Genomic DNA, 18,745 nt, shown 5'->3' with positions numbered 1-18,745 from the left:
CGTGGCTGCTGCTGGTGCCCCCCGCCCCCCTTCTTTGACCTGCTTGGCAGGATCAAAAAGGTGAGGAAGGAGGGAGGAAGAGAAGGTGGGTGACCAGGAAAAAGGGTGGAAGGGAAGAAAACAGGAAGCAGGCAGTAAGAGTGGGTGGAGGGAGGAAAGACTAGGTAAGCGAGCAGGCAACTGGATGGACAAGGGTGGAAAAAGGGCACAGTGAGTGTGCAAGCATGGGAGCCTGAGCAGGAAGGGCAAAGATAACAGTGGCAGGTGGAGTGAAGGAAGATTGAGGGGGCAGAATGCGAGCCAGAGGGGGGAGCCAGAGGGCTAGCGGGATGGGCTTCTTTGAAGATACCCCTGCTTACTATTGCAGATTCCCCTGTAAGCCTGTATTTGAATGGAACCATTTTGTTCATCTTCGTTCTTCTGTGCCTCCACACATGGGGACTGCGCAGGCGCAGGCCAGCCGCCGGAGAATTTTCTAGAGCTTCCATGGCTCCGAAGGGGCCGTTTGTCGCGCGCCTCAGCGACCGTTTTCCCGCCCAAACGGTCACGTGATCCTCCAGCGACCAACGGCCCCTTCCCTCAGTTCTCTTCTTGCCGCCGCTTGGAGAGAACGTGAGCTTCGTTGCTCTGTGCTTTTGTGCTTCGTGCTTTATTCTGACTGATTGCTTGGCTTTTGACTTCGGACTTCGTGACCTCGACTATTCTTCGGATCTCGTTTGGACTTTGTTGTGGACTCGGTAATTTGACTCGGACTGTTTTTGACCTTCCTTTCGCGTGCCCCTGAAGATGGCCTCAAAGGCTCTCTTCAAGCATTGCCTCCAATGCCACACTAAAATGGCCAAGACCGATGGCCATGAACTGTGCCTGTTCTGTTTGGGGGAGACCCATAATGTGACGGCCTGTAAGATTTGCCAGGGCTTCACCAGCAAGGCCCGACAGGAGCGCAAGGCCCGTCTTAACTCCTCCCTGTGGCAGAAGGTCATGTCCGGAGGCGCCCCGTTGCCCTCCTCCAAGGCCGGCCCTAGCCCCTCTGCCGAACGGCATTCCAGAGCTGGCTCAGTGGCCTCCGCGAGGTCGGGGTCGAAACCGCGTCCCCCGAGTGCCTCGGCGTCGAGAGCGGCCTCTCCAGCGCAGGGACCGGTGCGGCCGCCCCGTAGCGCATCTTCCACAAGGTCGGATCCGAGACCGACATCGGAACCGAGGATCCGTCTACCGAGTCCCCGATCGGAACCGACGACCGGGTCGATTCCGGTAAAACCTAAGAGGTCGAGGCCGAGGTCCCCTTCGAAGGCGAGGAGCGCGTCGGTTCCGAGGTCTTCTTCGGAACCGGCGAAGAAGAAGAAGAAGACCAAACATCATCGGTCGCCGCATCCCGCTCCCCAGGAGGAGGTCATCGTGCTTCCTCACACGCCTTCCCCTCATCTGGATTCCCCCGAACCAGAGGAACTCGCCGTGCCAGTGCCGGATCCGATGGCCTTCGAGACGGTGCCCGCGGAATTCTCGTCGGGGCCGGAGCCGAGCCCGCGCCGTCGGAGCCGACCATCGCCTGCTCTTCGGTCGCCGAGGCTGGAACCGAGCCCGTCTCCTCGTCGGAGCCGTCCTTCCCCTGCCCGTCCATCTTCACCAGCTGCCGGTCGTGAGCGACGTCGGTCTGGGGACAGTGTCCGATCGGCCCGGTCCACTGCGTCCCGACATCGACAGGCCTCCTACCTCCCCTCGCCATACCATTGCCAGTGGGAAGGGGCACCTGCGGGTTTCTCCGTGTCGGAACCGAGGCCTTCGACATCGAGGTCGACGTGGGCTCCCCCTCCGCACCAGGTTCCGGAATCCCAGCTCGGTTCCGATGAGGAGGATGTGGAGAGCTTTGGCGGCTACCAGTCGGAGTCATGGTCCGAACCATCGCCAGCTGAGGAGCTAGTGCCATCTGCGGACTCGCCATTCGAGGACCTCCGCATCTACGCCGACCAGATGGCACGGATGGCGAAGGCTCTCGAGATGGACATCTCCTCGGCAGTCCCCCAGACCAAGGACAAGCTCCTCAAGCGTATCTACGGGGATAATCCGGCGTATGTTGGCTTCCCCATGCTCGAGGGTATTGAGGAGATTGTGGAGAAGGTATGGCAGGTGCCCTGCGATCAACCTCCAACATCCAAGCGCATCGAGCAGCTTTACAAGATTAAGCAGGGTACCTGGCCGGCGTTGGTGAAACACCCTCCACCTTCCTCCCTGGTCACAGAGGAATTCAACCCCCGACGATCGGGTCACTCCTCGGTGCCTGCCGATAAAGAGGGCAAGAAGCTTGATGCCATGGGCAGGCGCCAGCCAGTACATCGTCTCTTCGCTGGGTCTGAGGATTGCCAACTACCAGACCATCATGGCAGGGTACCAGCTGTACCTCTGGGAGAAGTTGGCATCCTATACCCGGGACCTCCCTCCTGAGCAGAGGGCGGTGGTGTCCCTGCTGCAAACAGAGGCTGTCCGGCTGTCGAAACAGCAAATGAACGCAGGGAGCCACGCTGCTGACACTGCTGCTAGGGGGATGGCTTCGGCGGTGGTCCTCAGGCGCCACTCCTGGTTGCGGTCTACGGCCCTGTCCCAAGAGGTGCGTTCCAGAGTGGAGAGCATGCCATTTGAGGGGGACTCGCTCTTTTCCAAAGCGACCGACGAGACCCTGAAGAAAAAGAAGGAGGACCGGCAGACGGCGCGGTCTTTGGGTCTGGCTCCAGCGGACAAGCCCTCCTCCAGGTCACGGTACGCTCCCCGATCTGGCCCTTACCATTACCAGGGCAGATACCAGCAACAGCGGCCGGGCTACCAGCAGTATCCTGCCTACCAACAGCGGCCCTACCCTCCCGCACAACAGCAGAGGAGGCGTCGGCCCTTCAAGCCTCGTCCGGCACAACAACCGGCCCAGCAGAAGGATCAGCAGGGCACCGGGAGGCAGTACTGACGGGTCACGCCAGCCGTATCCCCGAACTTTTCGGACAGACTTAGTCCACTCCTCTCTGAGTGGGAGTCAATAACATCTGACTCATGGGTCTTAACTATTGTTGAGCTGGGATACGGGCTGGAATTTGTTGAGCTGCCTAGATGCAGTTCACCCCTGACAGCTGTCAATAACACTATGGCCGAGCTGGATGCGGAGATCGTGTCGCTCTTGGCCAAGGGTGCTGTGGAAGAATTGCCCTATGAGGACTCTGTAAAGGGATTCTTCTCTAGGTTCTTCCTGGTCCCTAAGAAGGATGGGGGCTTACGTCCCATCTTAGATCTGAGGGACCTTAATGCCTTCCTCAAGGTGACCAAATTCAAAATGGTAACGTTGGCGGCTGTGATCGCCTTGCTGAAACAGGGGGATTGGTTTGCGGTTCTTGACTTAAAAGACGCATACTTTCACGTGGGCATACGGAAGGAGCACAGGAAGTACCTGAGCTTTGTTTACCGGCAACGGGTTTTCCGGTATAAGGTGCTCCCCTTTGGCCTGTCCACTGCCCCACGAGTGTTCACTAAATGTGTGGCCCCTGTGGTTTCCTTCCTACGGGAAGAAGGCTGTACCATCTTTCCGTACCTCGATGACTGGCTCATCGTGGCTGAATCGGAGTCTAGGCTGGTGCAGGACATTGGCTTGGTACTTAGCACTTGCCAACGCCTGGGGCTCCTGGTGAACTTGGAGAAATCCAAACTGGTGCCCAACTGCAAAGTGTCCTACATTGGTGCACTGTTAGACTCTGTGGAGGGTAAGGCTCTGCTCCCTTTGGAGAGGGCTCGGTCCCTAAGGGGTCTAGTGTCCATGTTTAAAAGGAACCGATTCCAGTCTGTGCGCACTATCCAGTGCTTACTAGGGCATATGGCAGCGGCCACCTCTGTGGTGCCTTTCGCTAGGCTGCGTATGCGCCCTCTCCAGAACTGGTTTGTGCGGAGGTATGATGCTCTACTGCACCCTCCGTCCCTCAAATTCTCTATCCCGAGGGTCATCCTCTCCTCCTTGAACTGGTGGCTGTCTGATGACAACTTGTTTAGAGGGACCCCTTTTGGGTATCAACACCATGACATCACGGTTACCACTGATGCCTCTCTGTTGGGATGGGGGGCTTACTGTGGTGATGTGTCTGTGCAAGATGTCTGGTCTGACAGGGAAAAGACCCTCCATATCAATGTGCTTGAACTAAGGGCCATTCGTTTCGCACTTGTGTCTCTTACAGCACTGCTGAGAAATCGTCAGGTCTTGGTGCAGACGGACAACACGACTGCCATGTACTACGTGAATCAGCAGGGGGGCACAGTGTCCATGGCCCTGTGCCGGGAAGCCACACTCACTTGGCAGTGGGCTATCAAGAACGGCGTGTCGCTCCGTGCTATACACGTGGCTGGGTCGGACAATGCCCGGGCAGATGCCCTCAGCAGGGTCCCTTTACTGGACCACGAGTGGGAACTGAACGTAGAGTGCGTTGGGCCGATCTTCCAGATGTGGGGTCATCCAGTGATAGATGTGTTCGCCACTGCGGCGACCACCAAGGCCCACACGTTCTGTTCCAGGGCAGGGAGCGACCCCCTCTCTATTGGGGATGCCTTCCAGTTTACGTGGACGCAGGGCTTGCACTACATGTTTCCTCCGTTCCCCTTGATTCCCAGGGTCCTGTGCAAGATAGAGGAGGACGGGACGGACTGCATTCTAGTGGCCCCCTTCTGGCCACGGCAGGTTTGGTTCCCGAAGCTCCTGCGGATGTCCCAACGGACGTATGTGAGTCTGCCCCCTCGGCAAGACCTTCTCCTAAACGGGAGCCTGGTCCACCACGATCCAAGGAAGCTGCACCTAACGGCTTGGCGGATCGTTCCTCCCCGATAGGCTTTACTGACGAGGTACAGAGGGTCCTCCTGAATGCTCGTCGGCCATCCACTAGGCGCGCTTATGCTGCCAAGTGGCGCAGGTTTGAGCTCTGGGCAGTTGCCAGAGGAGTGGTGCCTGACAACAGTCCCTTGGGGGTTGTGTTCGAGTATTTGTGCCACTTGCGTGGCCTGGGCTTGAAGGCTTCCTCCCTCAAGGTCCACCTGGCAGCGATATCAGCTGCTCACACCCGAGTTGAGGGTGCTACGGTGTTTTCTCACCCACAATCCCGCCAGTTCCTTAAGGGCATGTACAATCTTTACCCACCTGTGTCAGCGCCAGTGCCTCAGTGGTCGCTGTCCTTGGTGCTCTCACGTCTCATGTTGCCTCCATTTGAACCTATGGCTACCTGCCCCTTGGATATGCTATCCTACAAGGTAGCATTCTTGGTGGCCGTCACATCGGCCAGAAGGGTCAGTGAACTGTCTGCACTGCGGTCTGACCCTCCCTTTCTTGTGTTTCATCCCAACAAGGTGGTCCTGCGTCCCTGCCTTGAGTTCCTGCCCAAGGTGGTGTCCGCCTTCCACCTCTCGCAGGATATCTCACTGCCTGCTTTCTTTCCTCAACCCTCCTCTAAGGGGGAAAAGGCCCTCCATACCCTAGACTTGAAGAGGGCCCTAGCCTATTACCTGGATAGGACGAAGGGGTTCCGCTCCAGTCCTCACCTGTTTGTATGTTTTGGGGCCAAGGACAAGGGTAACAGGGCTTCCTCACAGACCCTGTCTAGGTGGATTGTGACGGCCATTAGCAAGGCCTATTCCCTGGCAGGGGTGGCTTGCCCGCTTCATGTCAGAGCCCACTCCACGCGGTCCCAAGCATCCTCTTCGGCACTCCTCAGGGGGGTGCCCCTGGTTAACATTTGTAAAGCAGCCACATGGTCCTCTGCAGACACCTTTGTCAGGCATTACGCCGTTGATGTCAATGCGGAGCAGGATGTATCTGTGGCCAAGGCTGTCTTACACTCCCTTTTTTCCTGAGGGAGTTTTGGTATGACTTTCTTGGCGTACCTGTTGGGTACCCTTGAGTGAAAGTGTGTATATATGTACCTGGGGGTGTGTATATATGTAAATATTGAGTATTTATGTGTCCTTACACAGTATTTTTACATAGATGTATACATGCATATCTATTTTTTGTTGATCTTGTTTGCTTAATAAAATTGTGTTGGACTTCACCCCCGCCTTCCTTATTGTGTGAAGCTTGGTACACTCCCATGTGTGGAGGCACAGAAGAACGAAGATGAAAACAGGGTTAACATACCTGTAACTTATGTTCATCGAGTTCTTCTGTGCTGACACACAACCCTCCCTCCTACCCCGCTGTGAACTCCAATGCACAATACTGTGATGGCTGTAACGGATATTGGTGTTTTTAAGGTGTTACGGCTGACGTGTGTTGGTCAAGCGGCGGCAAGGGAGAACTGAGGGAAGGGGCCGTTGGTCGCTGGAGGATCACGTGACCGTTTGGGCGGGAAAACGGTCGCTGAGGCGCGCGTCAAACGGCCCCTTCGGAGCCATGGAAGCTCTAGAAAATTCTCCGGCGGCTGGCCTGCGCCTGCGCAGTCCCCATGTGTGTCAGCACAGAAGAACTCGATGAACATAAGTTACAGGTATGTTAACCCTGTTTTCTTTTCATTTCCTTGATTGTAATTCTGTTTTCTTTGTTTTAGGCTTATTTACAAGCTCCATGATTAAGCTAATCTGTGTGTATCAGTCACCCCCCACCCCCCTACTAATGCCGCCTTCCTTTCAGCCAAGTAACTGAAAGAGTGCATATTGATGCCTTAGGAAAGTGGGTGGAACCTGGCAGGGTTTCATTTGTATCCTCAGTAGTTCTCTCAACCAAAGCAACTATACTTTCTCTTGATAGACAAAAATCCTGCTTTTTTCAGCCAAGTAAACTTCTGGGGTACATCTCTGTGTGTAGGCAGCAACGTTGGGATATCCAGACACCCGTCCAATTCAGTCTGTTAAGTGGCTCCTGGGTGCAGTGGTAATGCCTCTCTAAAGGACCCAGTGATGTTGCAGTGCCTTTGTTGATTTGGACAGCAAACCCTTTAGTACTTTGTCTATCACTGCGAGAACCGTGAATTGTATCAGGAAGGTATAAAGAGTTCTCCTATAATATAAATGGCTCTTTAGAAGCCTCCTTGAAACATGCTTTGTTAGGCTGTTCTCCTTTAGAGAAAGCCTAGTATAGTTCAGTTTGCTTGAATACTTCAACTAACACTTTATCTTGGGATAGCAGAGAGTGACTGGGGCTCTTGAAAATGTCTGAACTGTGCATCAAGCATCCTTGGTAGCATTTGGTTCCCTGCAAATTTTCTTTGCCTTTATAGTCTGTGCATTGTGAGAGAAAAGCTGAAGGTGTTACGGAGTAAATCCCACGGAGAAGCAATCTGCGATTTCAGGGAGCAGGTGCCCTTCTTTGTGGCCTAACTGGCTTGTTCTTAGCAAGGGCTTCTCTTCAGAACGGAATTGAATTCACTTCCGAAGCAGCTTTTGAACGCTGCTGTGGTGTCGTCGTTGGGGCCAGCTCTGGACCTCCCCACTGATAGGGAAGCTCAGAGAACCCTGGGGGTCATTTCTCGAGTGAGCAGGATGTTTTTTTGGGCGGGGGGAATCAGGGGAAGCGCTTGGGCAGTAGAATTTACGGTGCCTCTTAAATCGAATGTTGTTGTCACTCCTATTATGAGGCCTTCGCTCATGGTTTTCTCTCTCCTTTGCCCCTCTTCAGGTGATTCCGCCCAAGGAGTGGAAGCCACGCAGGAGCTACGATGACATTGACAGCATGGTCATCCCTGCTCCCATCCAGCAGGTGGTGACGGGCCAGTCTGGACTCTTCACCCAGTATAATATTCAGAAGAAGCCCATGCTGGTCGGAGACTATCGGCGCTTGGCCAACAGTGAGAAGTGTGTCCCGCCTTGGATTTTGCTTTAATGGGGTGGGATTTAACTGTGACACAAGCCCTTACTTATTTAGCATCAGTAGCTCCTACACAACTCTGCCTCCCTGTTGGGCGTGTTTGGATTTCTGCATCGTTTTTCCTCCTGCCTTTCCTGTGGCAACCACAGAGTGGAGTGGATGTGAAAGCTGCGCCCGGCTCTCCCCGCTCCCCAGCAGGCCAGGATCCTTAGTTTACCCTCTTAGCGACCTGGCACTGCCTGCCAGAGCAGGTGTGTGTGAGATCTCAGAATTCAGGAGCATGGGATAAGGGGCTTTCAGGGTAGGGAAAGAGGAAGCAATGGGGTGGGGATGAGAGCCCCCTCAAGTCCTTGTGCTCCCCAGTTGTTTATGCAATTCCCCCCCCCTTCAAAAGAACTACAGCACAAAGCTCTCTCACATTGTCCTCTGATTTTTCCTTGTGTCCCCCTCTCCTTTCTGTTGCCTTCTTCCAGCTCTTTCCTCCTAAAATCTGGAGAGCAATCCCAAACCCTCTGACAGATGAATGCAACATGCAAGTATTCATTTTGAGGGTGTTGCACAAAAGTGCCTCCCCTTTGCCCCTCCGATTCGCTGAGCAAAAGAGACGAGACAGACAAGGGCTGATGTAAAAAAAGTATATTTGCAAATATAGGGCACAGGCTTCAAGATGAGCTCAGAGTGTACCCCCAGAACAAAGGAGCACATGTTACTTTTAAGGGCTTGTGACATCATTTTGGAGAAACGAAAGTCACATTCAAAATAAGGCACCTGATCTCTTTTACACCTTTAGATTGGACTATTGTCCACCTTTCAGTCTCGCGACAACATCATTTGCCATCCTATCCTGGTCTCCATAGCAGCATCTTCCTTCATTCCACAACTGGTTACTTTTCTACACAAACTCTCTTCTCCAAAGGGAGGGGGTTAAAACTCATAATTCTCCCTTTGTCTCTACCCCTACTTCTCCATCGCAAGAATGTCCAGTTATCTATCCAAGGCCAAACATTCTCTCTTTTTCATATACAACTGGAGAAAAGGGGGGGTGGCGGCAAAAGAGCAGAGACCAGTTACTTTAAAACATAAAAATCCATTCTTTTCCCTCTTGCTAGCATAATAATATGGCTATATGATTAATCCAAAATCTTTACTAATATAAATTTGCTAATCCCACAAGGGGTCGCTGCTTGAGTCAGGGTCGGTCACTCCCTGTCAGCCGAAGCTACCTCACCGGGTTGTTGTGAAGATAAAATGGAGGCAAGGAGAATGATGTGCGTTGCTTTGAGTCCCCGCTGGGGAGAAAGGTGGGGTATAAATGAAACGACATTTGAGGTGGCTCTACTCGTGTCTGCTGTAGTACTTTAGTTTATTCTTGCGCTGCTTTAAATTCACAGTGTGAATTCTTTAGGATCTTCTAGAAAATATCACTGGCCTATCAGTTCTTATCATCTGCTTAAAACTAGCTTGCCAGACTATGCATGGCATGGCGCCTCAGTGTTTATGTGTGTGGATTTATGCACAAGTGTCTAAGTGGCCTGGTTCGCATAGGAAGGAGAATATGGGGGCAGAGAGAGGAGGTGAGAGTCACATTTTTAAACACTCCTGTATATTTCAAGCTCCTGGCAAATAGAAAGCTGGCAGAGCAAGCAAAGAGGAGGGGTAGAGCATTTCACCCGGCTGTGCTAGTTTTCGGTTTGCATAAAACTTTTTTAATGCAAAGGTGTATTCAGGGTTGGATTCTACCACCTGGAGGAGGTGGTGCTGTCCATTCGACCACTTTGGGTGCCTAACTGTCTGTTGTACTGTTTTTAGGTCCACGTGGACACGGTCAAGCAGACAAGCACCAGGAGCTGTGGAGGCCCAGTTAGGATCAGGACCACAGCGTGGGGCCGTTTTCCCTTCCAGAAAGGGCTGTGGGGAGCTGCTATTTGCCCCCCTGCAAAAGCTTACACGTGGCCCATCACTGCAAGTAAGTTTGTCTGATGGCGCATGGAGGTCGTTTTGGGTTAGGAAGAGAGAATGGAGTTGGGGGCATGCTGTGGTCTCATTTCAAATGGTGCCCCCACTTGGCCTTAGCTTCTGCGTAACCATTTCCTTGATTACTGACGGTGGCTAGGAAATGTATTCTGGATGAACAGGCAGGGAAGCTTTTAAGAAGTTGGTTCCTCTTGTTCTCCTCTTTAGGCCTTTTATGCATGTGACCAACAACAGAAGGCTTTGGGCACATGGACTAAGAGGTCTTTTTGCAGGTAATAGTATCTTTTACGCGCAAGGCTGTTATAGCCAGAGGTGTGGCTGTACTAGAACCCCTTTTCTGTATTAAGCAGAAGGGACCTGAATACATTCTGCAGAAAAGGCACAGAGACCAACACAGAATCCCCCCCTTCCGCCCCCCCCCCAGTAGCTCATGGGATTATAGTTTAGCCTCACACCAGTTTTAGCCCAGTTTTAGGTCCTTCCACTCTTCATCGCTACCTCCCCCCCCCGTGCCCCCCAGAATGTCCTCTCTGGAAACCTCCACAGTGCCAGCTTTCCCCTTTCCCCTCCTTTTAAAATCCTGCTTCTCAAATCCATCTTTTAAACAGTCTGTAACCTCTCCATCTTCTTTACCCCTGTAGGTCAAAGAAATCACTTCAGCCATTAGGGCCATAAACTTTATTTTATTAAGAAAAAAAGGGCAGATAGACCTGAATCAAGAGCCTGGTACCAAATTCTCTGCTTGTGCATCACAGTAACATGAACGGGGTTCATGTGGCTGTGCTTAAAGCTATTGCAACAGTGCAAGGGGAAAGGGGTATCAGCGGCAGGTCTTTTTTTGGGATATATGCATAAATAGGCACAAGTCAGTCTGCGGAGGAACCTCCCATTTGCAAAACAGAGCTGTCTAGTTAAGTGAGGGTCTCCCAATATCAAGAGCTGAGGCAATTTTATTACTAAACGCTGAAGACGTGCTCCACATGGAGAGAAAACCATTCCTGTGTTTCTCTGTGAGTCACTCTGCTCTGGGCTTGCCTCTTATTCACGGCAGGGATTCACACACAGGTTCAACGTACATCCTCCTTTGCAGGTTGGTAATTTTGCTCAAGGGGGCTCATACTCTTCAATCACGTCTGATGCAGAATCGGCAGAAGCTAAATAGGCCAGCGTGACAAATCATGCAGAGAAGTAACGGGCTGCTTCCCGGGTGAGAGAGAGTTGCAGAGGAATTCTTCTGCATGAGTGAGTGGCTGCGTGATCCACTTTTATCTGGTGCGGAGATTGGGAGGAGGCAGTGCCCAGGAGTTGTGCAGTGGCACTGTGGGAATAATGGCATGGGATTGGCTGAGAGGAGTTTTTGGTCTGGCGTAGCATAAGGGAGCAAGACCAGCCGGGAAATCTTTTCCAGCAGCTCTAGCAAAAATACTTGGAAACTTTATGGTTTCTTCTCAGAAGCTTTGGGGGTCTTACTTTGCAAGCTTTCCCCTGCCTTTTCCGTTTCCCTTTCCCTCTGCTTCACTTCTTTCTTTGCTCTCTTTGGCATGTCAAAAGTAGCTGCCACCTCTTGAGTCTGGCCTGCTTCTTTCACTTTTTCTGCTTCCACCTCCATGGCTTCCTCGGGCATCTTTGCGAGTTTGGGCACGGCCGTCGCTGGCCTGGGCGGTGTCAGGGTCTCCTTCAGAGCCGCACCTGATGTGGTGGTCTCGCCTCCATCCTTTGGCTCTTTCTTTGCCTTCTCTGGGTCAGCCAGTCTGGGCATTTCCGCCATCGTGACTTCTTTGGTAGCAGCTGGCAGTGCCCGGAAAGGCCCCACAACCCAGTTCAGAGGCGTGTTCTGTAGCACGTACTCCACGAGCACGTCCAGAGCCTCGCGGGCCTTAGCGATTTGCTCACGGCTCTGGACTAGGATGTTGGATGGCAAGTCTTGGAAGGACGTGGCAGAGGAGAAAGAAGCTTGGAGCTGGCGGACGTTGCTGATGGCCTGGCCCACTTTTTCACGTATGTTGCTGGGGAGGCCTTCAATGCTCGACATCAACCGAGAGTAGGCTGGACCCAGGCCCTGGGCGATAAAATGAAGCAAAGCCAGAGTGCGCAATTCGACCTGCAGAGAGGAGGCAAAGCTGCAGAGGTCACGCGTGGACACCACAAAAAGGGGCCGTAGTGTCTGTGGCCCTCTAAGGTGGCAATTAATATTTCATAGAGGCCACATTCTGAACTGAGGAAGGGGTGGACAATCTAGGGAGACAGTTCAAATTACCACTCAGTAACGGAGGGTATGCCTGTGGGCCAGTCTGACTCTCAACCTAAACTACCACACAGGGTTGTTGTGAGGATAAAATGGAGGAAGGGAGGACATGTCCACTGCCCTGAGCTCCTTGGAGAAGGGTGGGATACAATTGGGATGGATGGATGGGTCAGCAGTGCTGGTTCCACCCCCTGGCCCCCTAAATCGGCAAAGGACTTGTTCTCTGCAGTCTGAGTAGCAACTGAGGCTTTAGGGTTCAGTCTGGGGGGGGGGGTCCATGAGCATCTCCTGCGTAGCCCCACCCCACTCCCTCATCTCACCTACTACCAGCAAGGCCCCTCCTCTCTCTGCGTGGTTCAGCCACTCACTTCTAGGCAGAGGCAAAGGGCTCCAGCTCCCCAAGTAGGAACAAGAGAGGCCCTGTTCAGCATCCTTCCCATACGTACCTCATCCTTTCCTCTTAGGTAGGAGGCAGGTTCTGCCAGAGCCTCCATGGCTCCTCAGAGCAGGGGAATTGGCTTAAAGAGCCCTTTGCCCACGTTATCAGAAACTCTGCTAGGAGCCCAGATGGAGACTGGATGGGCTCTCTGGGTTACAACTGCCTGTCCCTCATGTAGGCCACACTCCAAATTGGTTCATCCCACACATTCTTTCCACTGATGCAGGCACGTCATGGAGATGCTCATGCGTTGGGCACACTTGGCACACGGGGAGATGCCCATGTTGTCCCTGGCAGTCAGGTCCGCAGCAGCATTCACCAGTGTGGTGTAGTGGTTACAGACTAGGATCTGGGAGACCCAGGTTCAAATCCCCACCCTGCCATGGGAGCTTGCTGAGTGACCTTGGGTCAGGCACACACTCTCAGCTTAACCTACCTCACAGGGTTGTCAGGAGGATAAAATAGAGAGGAATATGATTTCCCATTGGGGAGAAAGATAGGGTATAAGTGAAAAAAATGAATGAATGGATAAATAAACAGGCATTAGCACAATTTTGCATTACACATTTTGCAGTTATTGTAGCATTGTTTTGCCTCCCCCATTTAACTGCCCCCATCCCTCCCCTCCCACCCATGGCTATTTCCCTTTTTTAAATGCAGAGATAGGATGTGGCTTTTATAAAACAAAGAAAGATGTTTTTATCAATGATCTGGATGAAGGAGTGGAAGGGCTGCTCATTAAATTTGCTGATAATACCAAATTGGGAGGGGTAGCAGCAAACACCCAAGAAGATAGAATTAAAATTCAACAAGACCTGAATACTCTGGAGAAGTGGGCAGCTGTGAATAGGATGCAATTCAACAAAGACAAGTGCACAGTATTACATCTGGGCCACAAAAATGAGAAGCACAAATACTGGATGGGGGATACACTTCTGGGCAGTAGTCTATGTGAAAGGGATCTTGGGGTAAGAGTGGACTGTAAACTGAATATGAGCAGTCAGTGTGATGCGGTGGCAAAAAAGGCTAATTCAATCCTGGGTTGTATCAAAGGGGCCATAGCATCGAAATCGCAGGAGGTCATAGCCCCTCTCTATACTGCCTTGGTCAGGCCATACCTGGAGTATTGTGTGCAGTTCTGGAGGCCTCACTTCAAAAAGGATGTGGACAAAATCGAGAGGGTGCAGAGGAGAGCGACGAGGATGATCAGGGGTCTGGAGACTGAGCCCTACGAGGAAAGGCTGAGGGCCTTGGGAATGTTTAGTTTGGAGAAGAGGAGGTTGAGGGGGGACATGATTGCTCTCTAAATATTTGAAAGGCTGTCACTTGGAGGAGGGCAGGGAGCTGTTCCAGTTGGCAGCAGAGGGTAGGACCTGAAGCAATGGGCTTAAATTACATGCAGAAAGGTACCGGCTGGATATTAGGAAAAACTTTTTCACGGTCAGAGTAGTTCAAAAGTGGAATCAGCTGCCTAGGGAGGTGGTGAGCTCCCCTTCACTGGCAGTTTTCAAGAAGAGGCTGGATGAATACTTGTCAGAGATGCTTTAGGCTGATCCTGCACTGGGCAGGGGGTTGGACTAGATGGTCTGTATGGCCCCTTCCAACTCTATGATTTTATGACCGTGCATGTGCAGAATGCATGTCCCAGGGCACCAGCCAGCACTGCTAAGAACTGCTATGGGGACCCAGTTCCTCCCAGACCTGCCTTAAGACCATCCAACCCCAACCCAAGCGTCCTACGAACCCAGATTCTGTCCCCCTCCGCAGCCCTGGCACCACTAAGCAACTGCAACGCTTTCCCCCGACAGTGGAGCTCGGGAAAGAGCCGTCCCAGGCAGAGGCCGCAGGGCTCCTTACAAGGTCAGAGCCTCAGCACCTCTCCTGTTCTTTACATCATTTATAGTCCTCCTTTTCCACTGAGACTTAAGGAGGGCTATACAGTGTGAGTCAGTACAGTCAATTTCAACCATGTAATAGGGTCTACAATAGGGTCTATAAAACTTTAAGAAAGTAAACATTATCTTACAAATATGGGTCATAAAAAGAACACCATTAGCCCCCAACGTCTCTATCTTCTTTTTTACAACAAAAATGGTTCATCCCGGGCAACTCTAAAGAATCTTTCCCTTTGTGGAGAGCACTAAAATTAACAAGACTATGGGATGTCACCTCCAAAAATTTTCTAAAACCCAAATCCCAATTGGATTCATCAGCCAACATCAAATTACCCTGGTTTGAATATTTTCAGTTAAACCACTTCATTAATAGCCCAACAATACAAGCACAACTTAAAAAAACCTCATACTGATTTTGAAAAACTGTTAATTTCTTGTAAAAAAGAAAAAGGTCTCATTTCTATTCTTTATAAAATCCTAAACTCCCAAAAGTGGAGTAAAAAAAGGAAACTATCAGTTTCGGTGGCAGTCAGACTGCAATACAATCATTTCCGACTCACAATGGGCACAAATTTGGTCCTCAAAAATATGCTCCACTAATGCTATGAATATCAGAACAACCTCCAGAAAAATCATGCACAGGTGGTACCTAACCCCACTCAAGCTACACGACATAAATCCTTCATACGACCCACAATGCTGGCGTGGCTGCAAACAAACAGGCTCTTTTTTCCACTGTTGGTGGAATTGCCCTTTGATTTGACATTACTGGAGCCTGATCTTCAACATGATTGGGAAAATAACTGGGTATGCCATTCAACCACGTCCTGAACTTGTTTTTCTTGATTTGTGGGGAAAGGAGGACATCCCCCTAATCCGAAAAGATCTGATTTCAATTATGATCAGTGCGGCCAAAGCCATAAAAACAAAATCATGGAAATCCAAAGTCCCACTCACAATACAGCCTTGGATTAATAAATTATGGGAATTTCTCACAATGGAGAAAATCTCAGACCGCATCTCAACCGCTGAGAACCGGAACTTCCGATCCAGTTTCTATGAGAAATGGTGGGCTTTTCTGGACTATACGGAAAAGCAAAACAAATACTTGGAAGTCAATACCTGACAATCTCAAAGTTATAGCAATTTATTAAATCTTATGTTCTTTCGTTGTCCTTACCACATATATTGTAAATACTGCCAAGGCAATTGATACGCTGTCTCGAGCACATGTTTATATTCATACTGTTTATATAGTTATATGGTTATACATTTGTGTTTTTTTACTATTGCATATTGTTAAAAAAATTCAAAAATTAAAATTAAAAAAAAGAAAGTAAACATTGCCCCCGCCTCCCTTGATAGGACAGCTTAAAAGTGTGGACGTCCTCCCAACTTGGGGGGAGGGCATCTCCCTAGCCCCACTGGACATTTGCTAAGAAGTAAGAGATACCTCTTTCTGTGCATCTTCTTTGGCCTGCTTCCCTCCTGGCTGGCTCTGGACCCACTCTGACAAGACCTGATGGAGTTTCTGTTGGGCCTCTTGGAACCGCTGCCCCACACCTTCTTTCACACTCTCAACCTGCCAAGACACAGGATGGGCTCATTGGGATAACTATGAATGTTTGCAATACATTTAGAGAGGGCCTAAAACATACTGGCAGATCCCAGGTACTACGCCCACCAACGTGAAGGTTCTTGGCTAGTGGGTCTTGGAGAACGTTTTCTCTGATGGAGCTCTTGGAGAGGCATTGCTAGTGAGAACAGATCATTTAGGTCTGACCTGGATGGTGCAAGGTAAGCAGGGCTGGCCCTGATTAGTAATCAGATGGGATGGGAGACCATCAAGGAAGTCCAGGGTCACTACGCAGAGGCAGGCAATGGCAAACCACATCTGTTCATCTCTTGCCTTGAAAACTCGGTGGCTTTATATACACACACACGCATACACACACCCACACATTCAGGGTTCCGCAGTAAAGGCAGCTGGTGTGTGTTTCACTGCTGAAATAACTTCAATCGTTCTGAGGTCTCAGAACAAATTGTTTTGAGGGCTTATAATGGGGGTCATGCAGGTGGTCAGGTTTTGGGGAAGGACCATGTCCTGGTGGCAGAGCTTGATCTTTGCATACAGAAGCCCCCCAGATTCAGTCTCAGGGAGGTGGGTGGGACAGAAGGAGCCTTGCCCAGCGCTCTGAAAAAGCCTTTGCAGGAAATATGTACCATACCAGGCTAGCTGGACCACCAGATCAGACTCTGCGGGAGTCCTCTTCAGAAGTTCAATGTCAACTACTCAATGCTGGACTAGATCACCTGTTTTGCAGGCAAAGGTTCCAGGTCCTGCCCTGATCCCTCCAGTTAAAAGGCTCTCTGGTTCTGGGAAAGACCCTTCTCTGCCACAGGGCGTGGAGAAACATGCCAGCAAAATCAGACCCTTCTAAGCTAGCTGGCGGCCAGTACTGTCCAAAGCAGAATTGCACTTTTAAGCCCAATTACTACAATGGACTTTGAACAGTGCAACTCAGTTGAGGCGGGCATCCAAAGATCTGGTTGGGGAGCAGGCAGCTTCATCTGCGTTCAGGCTGAAATTTATTTCTGAACTGCCTCTCTATAGAAATAGACAAGGCAACCTGCAGGAGAGAAAAGCAAATCACAAGAAAGATAACGAAGCTGTGCTAAGGGCCCTGAGCTATCCTGAGCTCATTGGAGGAAGGGTAGGATAAAGATTTACCAGGGCAGGCAGCAGGAAACTGGGACTGTGAACGGAGGGGTGGAGATGATTGATAAAATGGAACTTACCAGGTTAATTATCATTTGGAGCTGAAAAAGCATATTTTGAGTGTTTTCCTTAAGGAGATGAAGTTTGCTGAGGGAATACATGTAGGCCCGATGGCGTACTTTGGTGGAGAGGGAGCCCAAGCGGATGAAATAACTTTGCTGCTCATCCTTCATGGAAGCCTTATTTGGACCTGGTACTTCTACAGCCAGCTTTTCTGCAAAAGAGGGACAGGACAGCCTCTTCAGCTCTGAAAGGCAGATAAAAAGCAGGGCCTGAAAGAGACTTTCACGGGCGATGCTACAAAGCATCCAGCGCCTTTCTTACCCAGCTCCTCCTGCGTCATGGGCAGGAAATGGTCCACCATTCTCTCTGACTTCTCCAGCACGGCATCCACTCCGCTTGCCACCATTTGTTTTAGTAAGTTGGTCAGCTCAATGCTTTGGTCACTGCTGTTTTCTGCTGGTTTGTATGACCGTCCAGCTAAGATCTCTCTCGTTCCCTGGGCAGCTTGGAGAGCTGTGCCAACTGTAGAGGACACCACTGACTTGGTCAAGTCAACGCTGTCCTGAACGGTCCCTTTGGTCAAGTTGATGATGTCACCCATTCGACTGGTCACAATATCTTTGGCACCAAATGCAACATCCTTAGCAGTATTCACTGTGGAAGCCACCACCAACTTGGTTAAGCCAACACTGTCCTGAACGGTTCCTTTGGTCAAGTTGACGATGTCCGTCACTCTGTGAGTCACGAGATCTGTGGCCCCAAATGCAGCATCTTTGGCAGTGTTGACTGTGGAATTCATCACTGACTTGGTCAAGTCAACACTGTCCTGAACGGTCCCTTTGGTCAAGTTGACGATGTCGGCCACTCTGTGGGTCACGAGATCTGTGGCCCCAAATGTGGCGTCTTTGGTGGTGTTAACTGTGGAATTCATCACTGACTTAGTCAAGTCAACACTGTCCTGAACGGTCCCTTTGGTCAAGTTGACGATGTCGCCCATTCGACTGGTCACAAGATCCGTGGCCCCAAATGCAGCCTCCCTGGCAGTGTTCATTGTGGAAGACGCCACTGACTTGGTCAAGCCGAGGGTGTCATGAACAGTCCCTTTGGTTAAGTTGACAACATCAGCCACTCTATGGGACATCAGATCCGTTGCCCCAAATGCAGCCTCCCTGGCAGAGTTCATTGTGGAAGACGCCACTGACTTGGTCAGGCCGACACTGTCACGCACAATGTCCTTGGTGATGTCTACAGCTTCTGCCACTCTGTGTGTTACGATATCTTTGGCTCCAAAAGCAGCATCTTTGGCTGTGTTGACCGTGGAAGAAACCACTGATTTCGTTAAGTTGCAGCTATCTTCATACAGCTAGAAGGTGTGGGGAGACCACAGAACATAACTCAAGCGGAAGATAGAAAAGGCTTCCTAGCCTAACGTCTTGCAGAACTGTCTGTGGGCCTTTGGAAACCAGGAGATCTGTGGATCAAGCACTGGCTGTGGCTCACTGAGACCCCAGGATGCTGATCAGAAGAAGGAATGGCAAGCTATTTCACAACCTAGAAGCCTCTTGGCCAGGGGAGACAGGAAATCCCACTGAAATCCCATTCT

At 51.0% G+C, this 18,745-nt stretch overlaps 3 protein-coding genes across 7 annotated transcripts in view; 2 read left to right on the top strand and 1 right to left on the bottom strand.

Annotated features, from left to right (window-relative positions):
• Window positions 1–18,745, top strand: part of LOC129330874 (lysine-specific demethylase 4B-like) — an 81,118-nt gene that overhangs the window by 51,347 nt on the left and 11,026 nt on the right. For 2 of the 5 annotated variants that reach the window (XM_054981122.1, XM_054981119.1), the window contains exons 3-4: window positions 7,619–7,794; window positions 9,617–9,773. In XM_054981122.1, the coding sequence (XP_054837097.1) occupies window positions 7,619–7,794; window positions 9,617–9,773 (333 nt within the window). Of the gene's footprint in view, window positions 1–7,618; window positions 7,795–9,616; window positions 9,774–9,988; window positions 10,173–10,871; window positions 11,024–18,745 lie in introns of those variants that run through there. The other 3 variants (XR_008597081.1, XM_054981120.1, XM_054981121.1) reach the window with 3 other exon arrangements.
• The window catches only part of LOC129330868 (E3 ubiquitin-protein ligase UHRF1-like), an 87,201-nt gene continuing 78,148 nt past the window's right edge, over window positions 9,693–18,745 (top strand). The window contains exon 1 of the mRNA XM_054981109.1: window positions 9,693–9,773. The gene's annotated coding sequence lies outside the window, so the exon portion shown is untranslated. The remainder of the gene's footprint in view (window positions 9,774–18,745) is intronic.
• On the bottom strand, window positions 10,958–18,210 carry LOC129331016 (perilipin-3-like). Its single transcript, XM_054981334.1, has 5 exons — window positions 17,464–18,210; window positions 17,160–17,353; window positions 15,814–15,942; window positions 11,301–11,882; window positions 10,958–11,050 (listed from the first exon to the last, which is right to left on the bottom strand). The coding sequence occupies exons 1-5, from the start codon at window positions 18,191–18,193 to the stop codon at window positions 10,958–10,960; spliced, it is 1,728 nt and encodes a 575-aa protein (XP_054837309.1). The 5' UTR covers window positions 18,194–18,210.

This window comes from Eublepharis macularius, chromosome 5 (genome assembly GCF_028583425.1).
Source record: "Eublepharis macularius isolate TG4126 chromosome 5, MPM_Emac_v1.0, whole genome shotgun sequence".
NCBI lineage: Eukaryota > Metazoa > Chordata > Lepidosauria > Squamata > Eublepharidae > Eublepharis > Eublepharis macularius.
This window is presented reverse-complemented; position numbering and strand designations above follow the sequence as displayed.

Coding starts and splice junctions, on each gene's coding strand:
- LOC129331016 (XM_054981334.1), bottom strand. CDS start 18,193: ATGAACACTGCCAGGGAGGCTGCATTTGGGGCCACGGATCTTGTGACC. Junction 15,943..17,159: donor TCCAAATGATAATTAACCTG/GTAAGTTCCATT, acceptor GTGTCTTGGCAG/GTTGAGAGTGTGAAAGAAGG. Junction 11,883..15,813: donor AAGAAGATGCACAGAAAGAG/GTATCTCTTACT, acceptor TCCTCTCTGCAG/GTCGAATTGCGCACTCTGGC.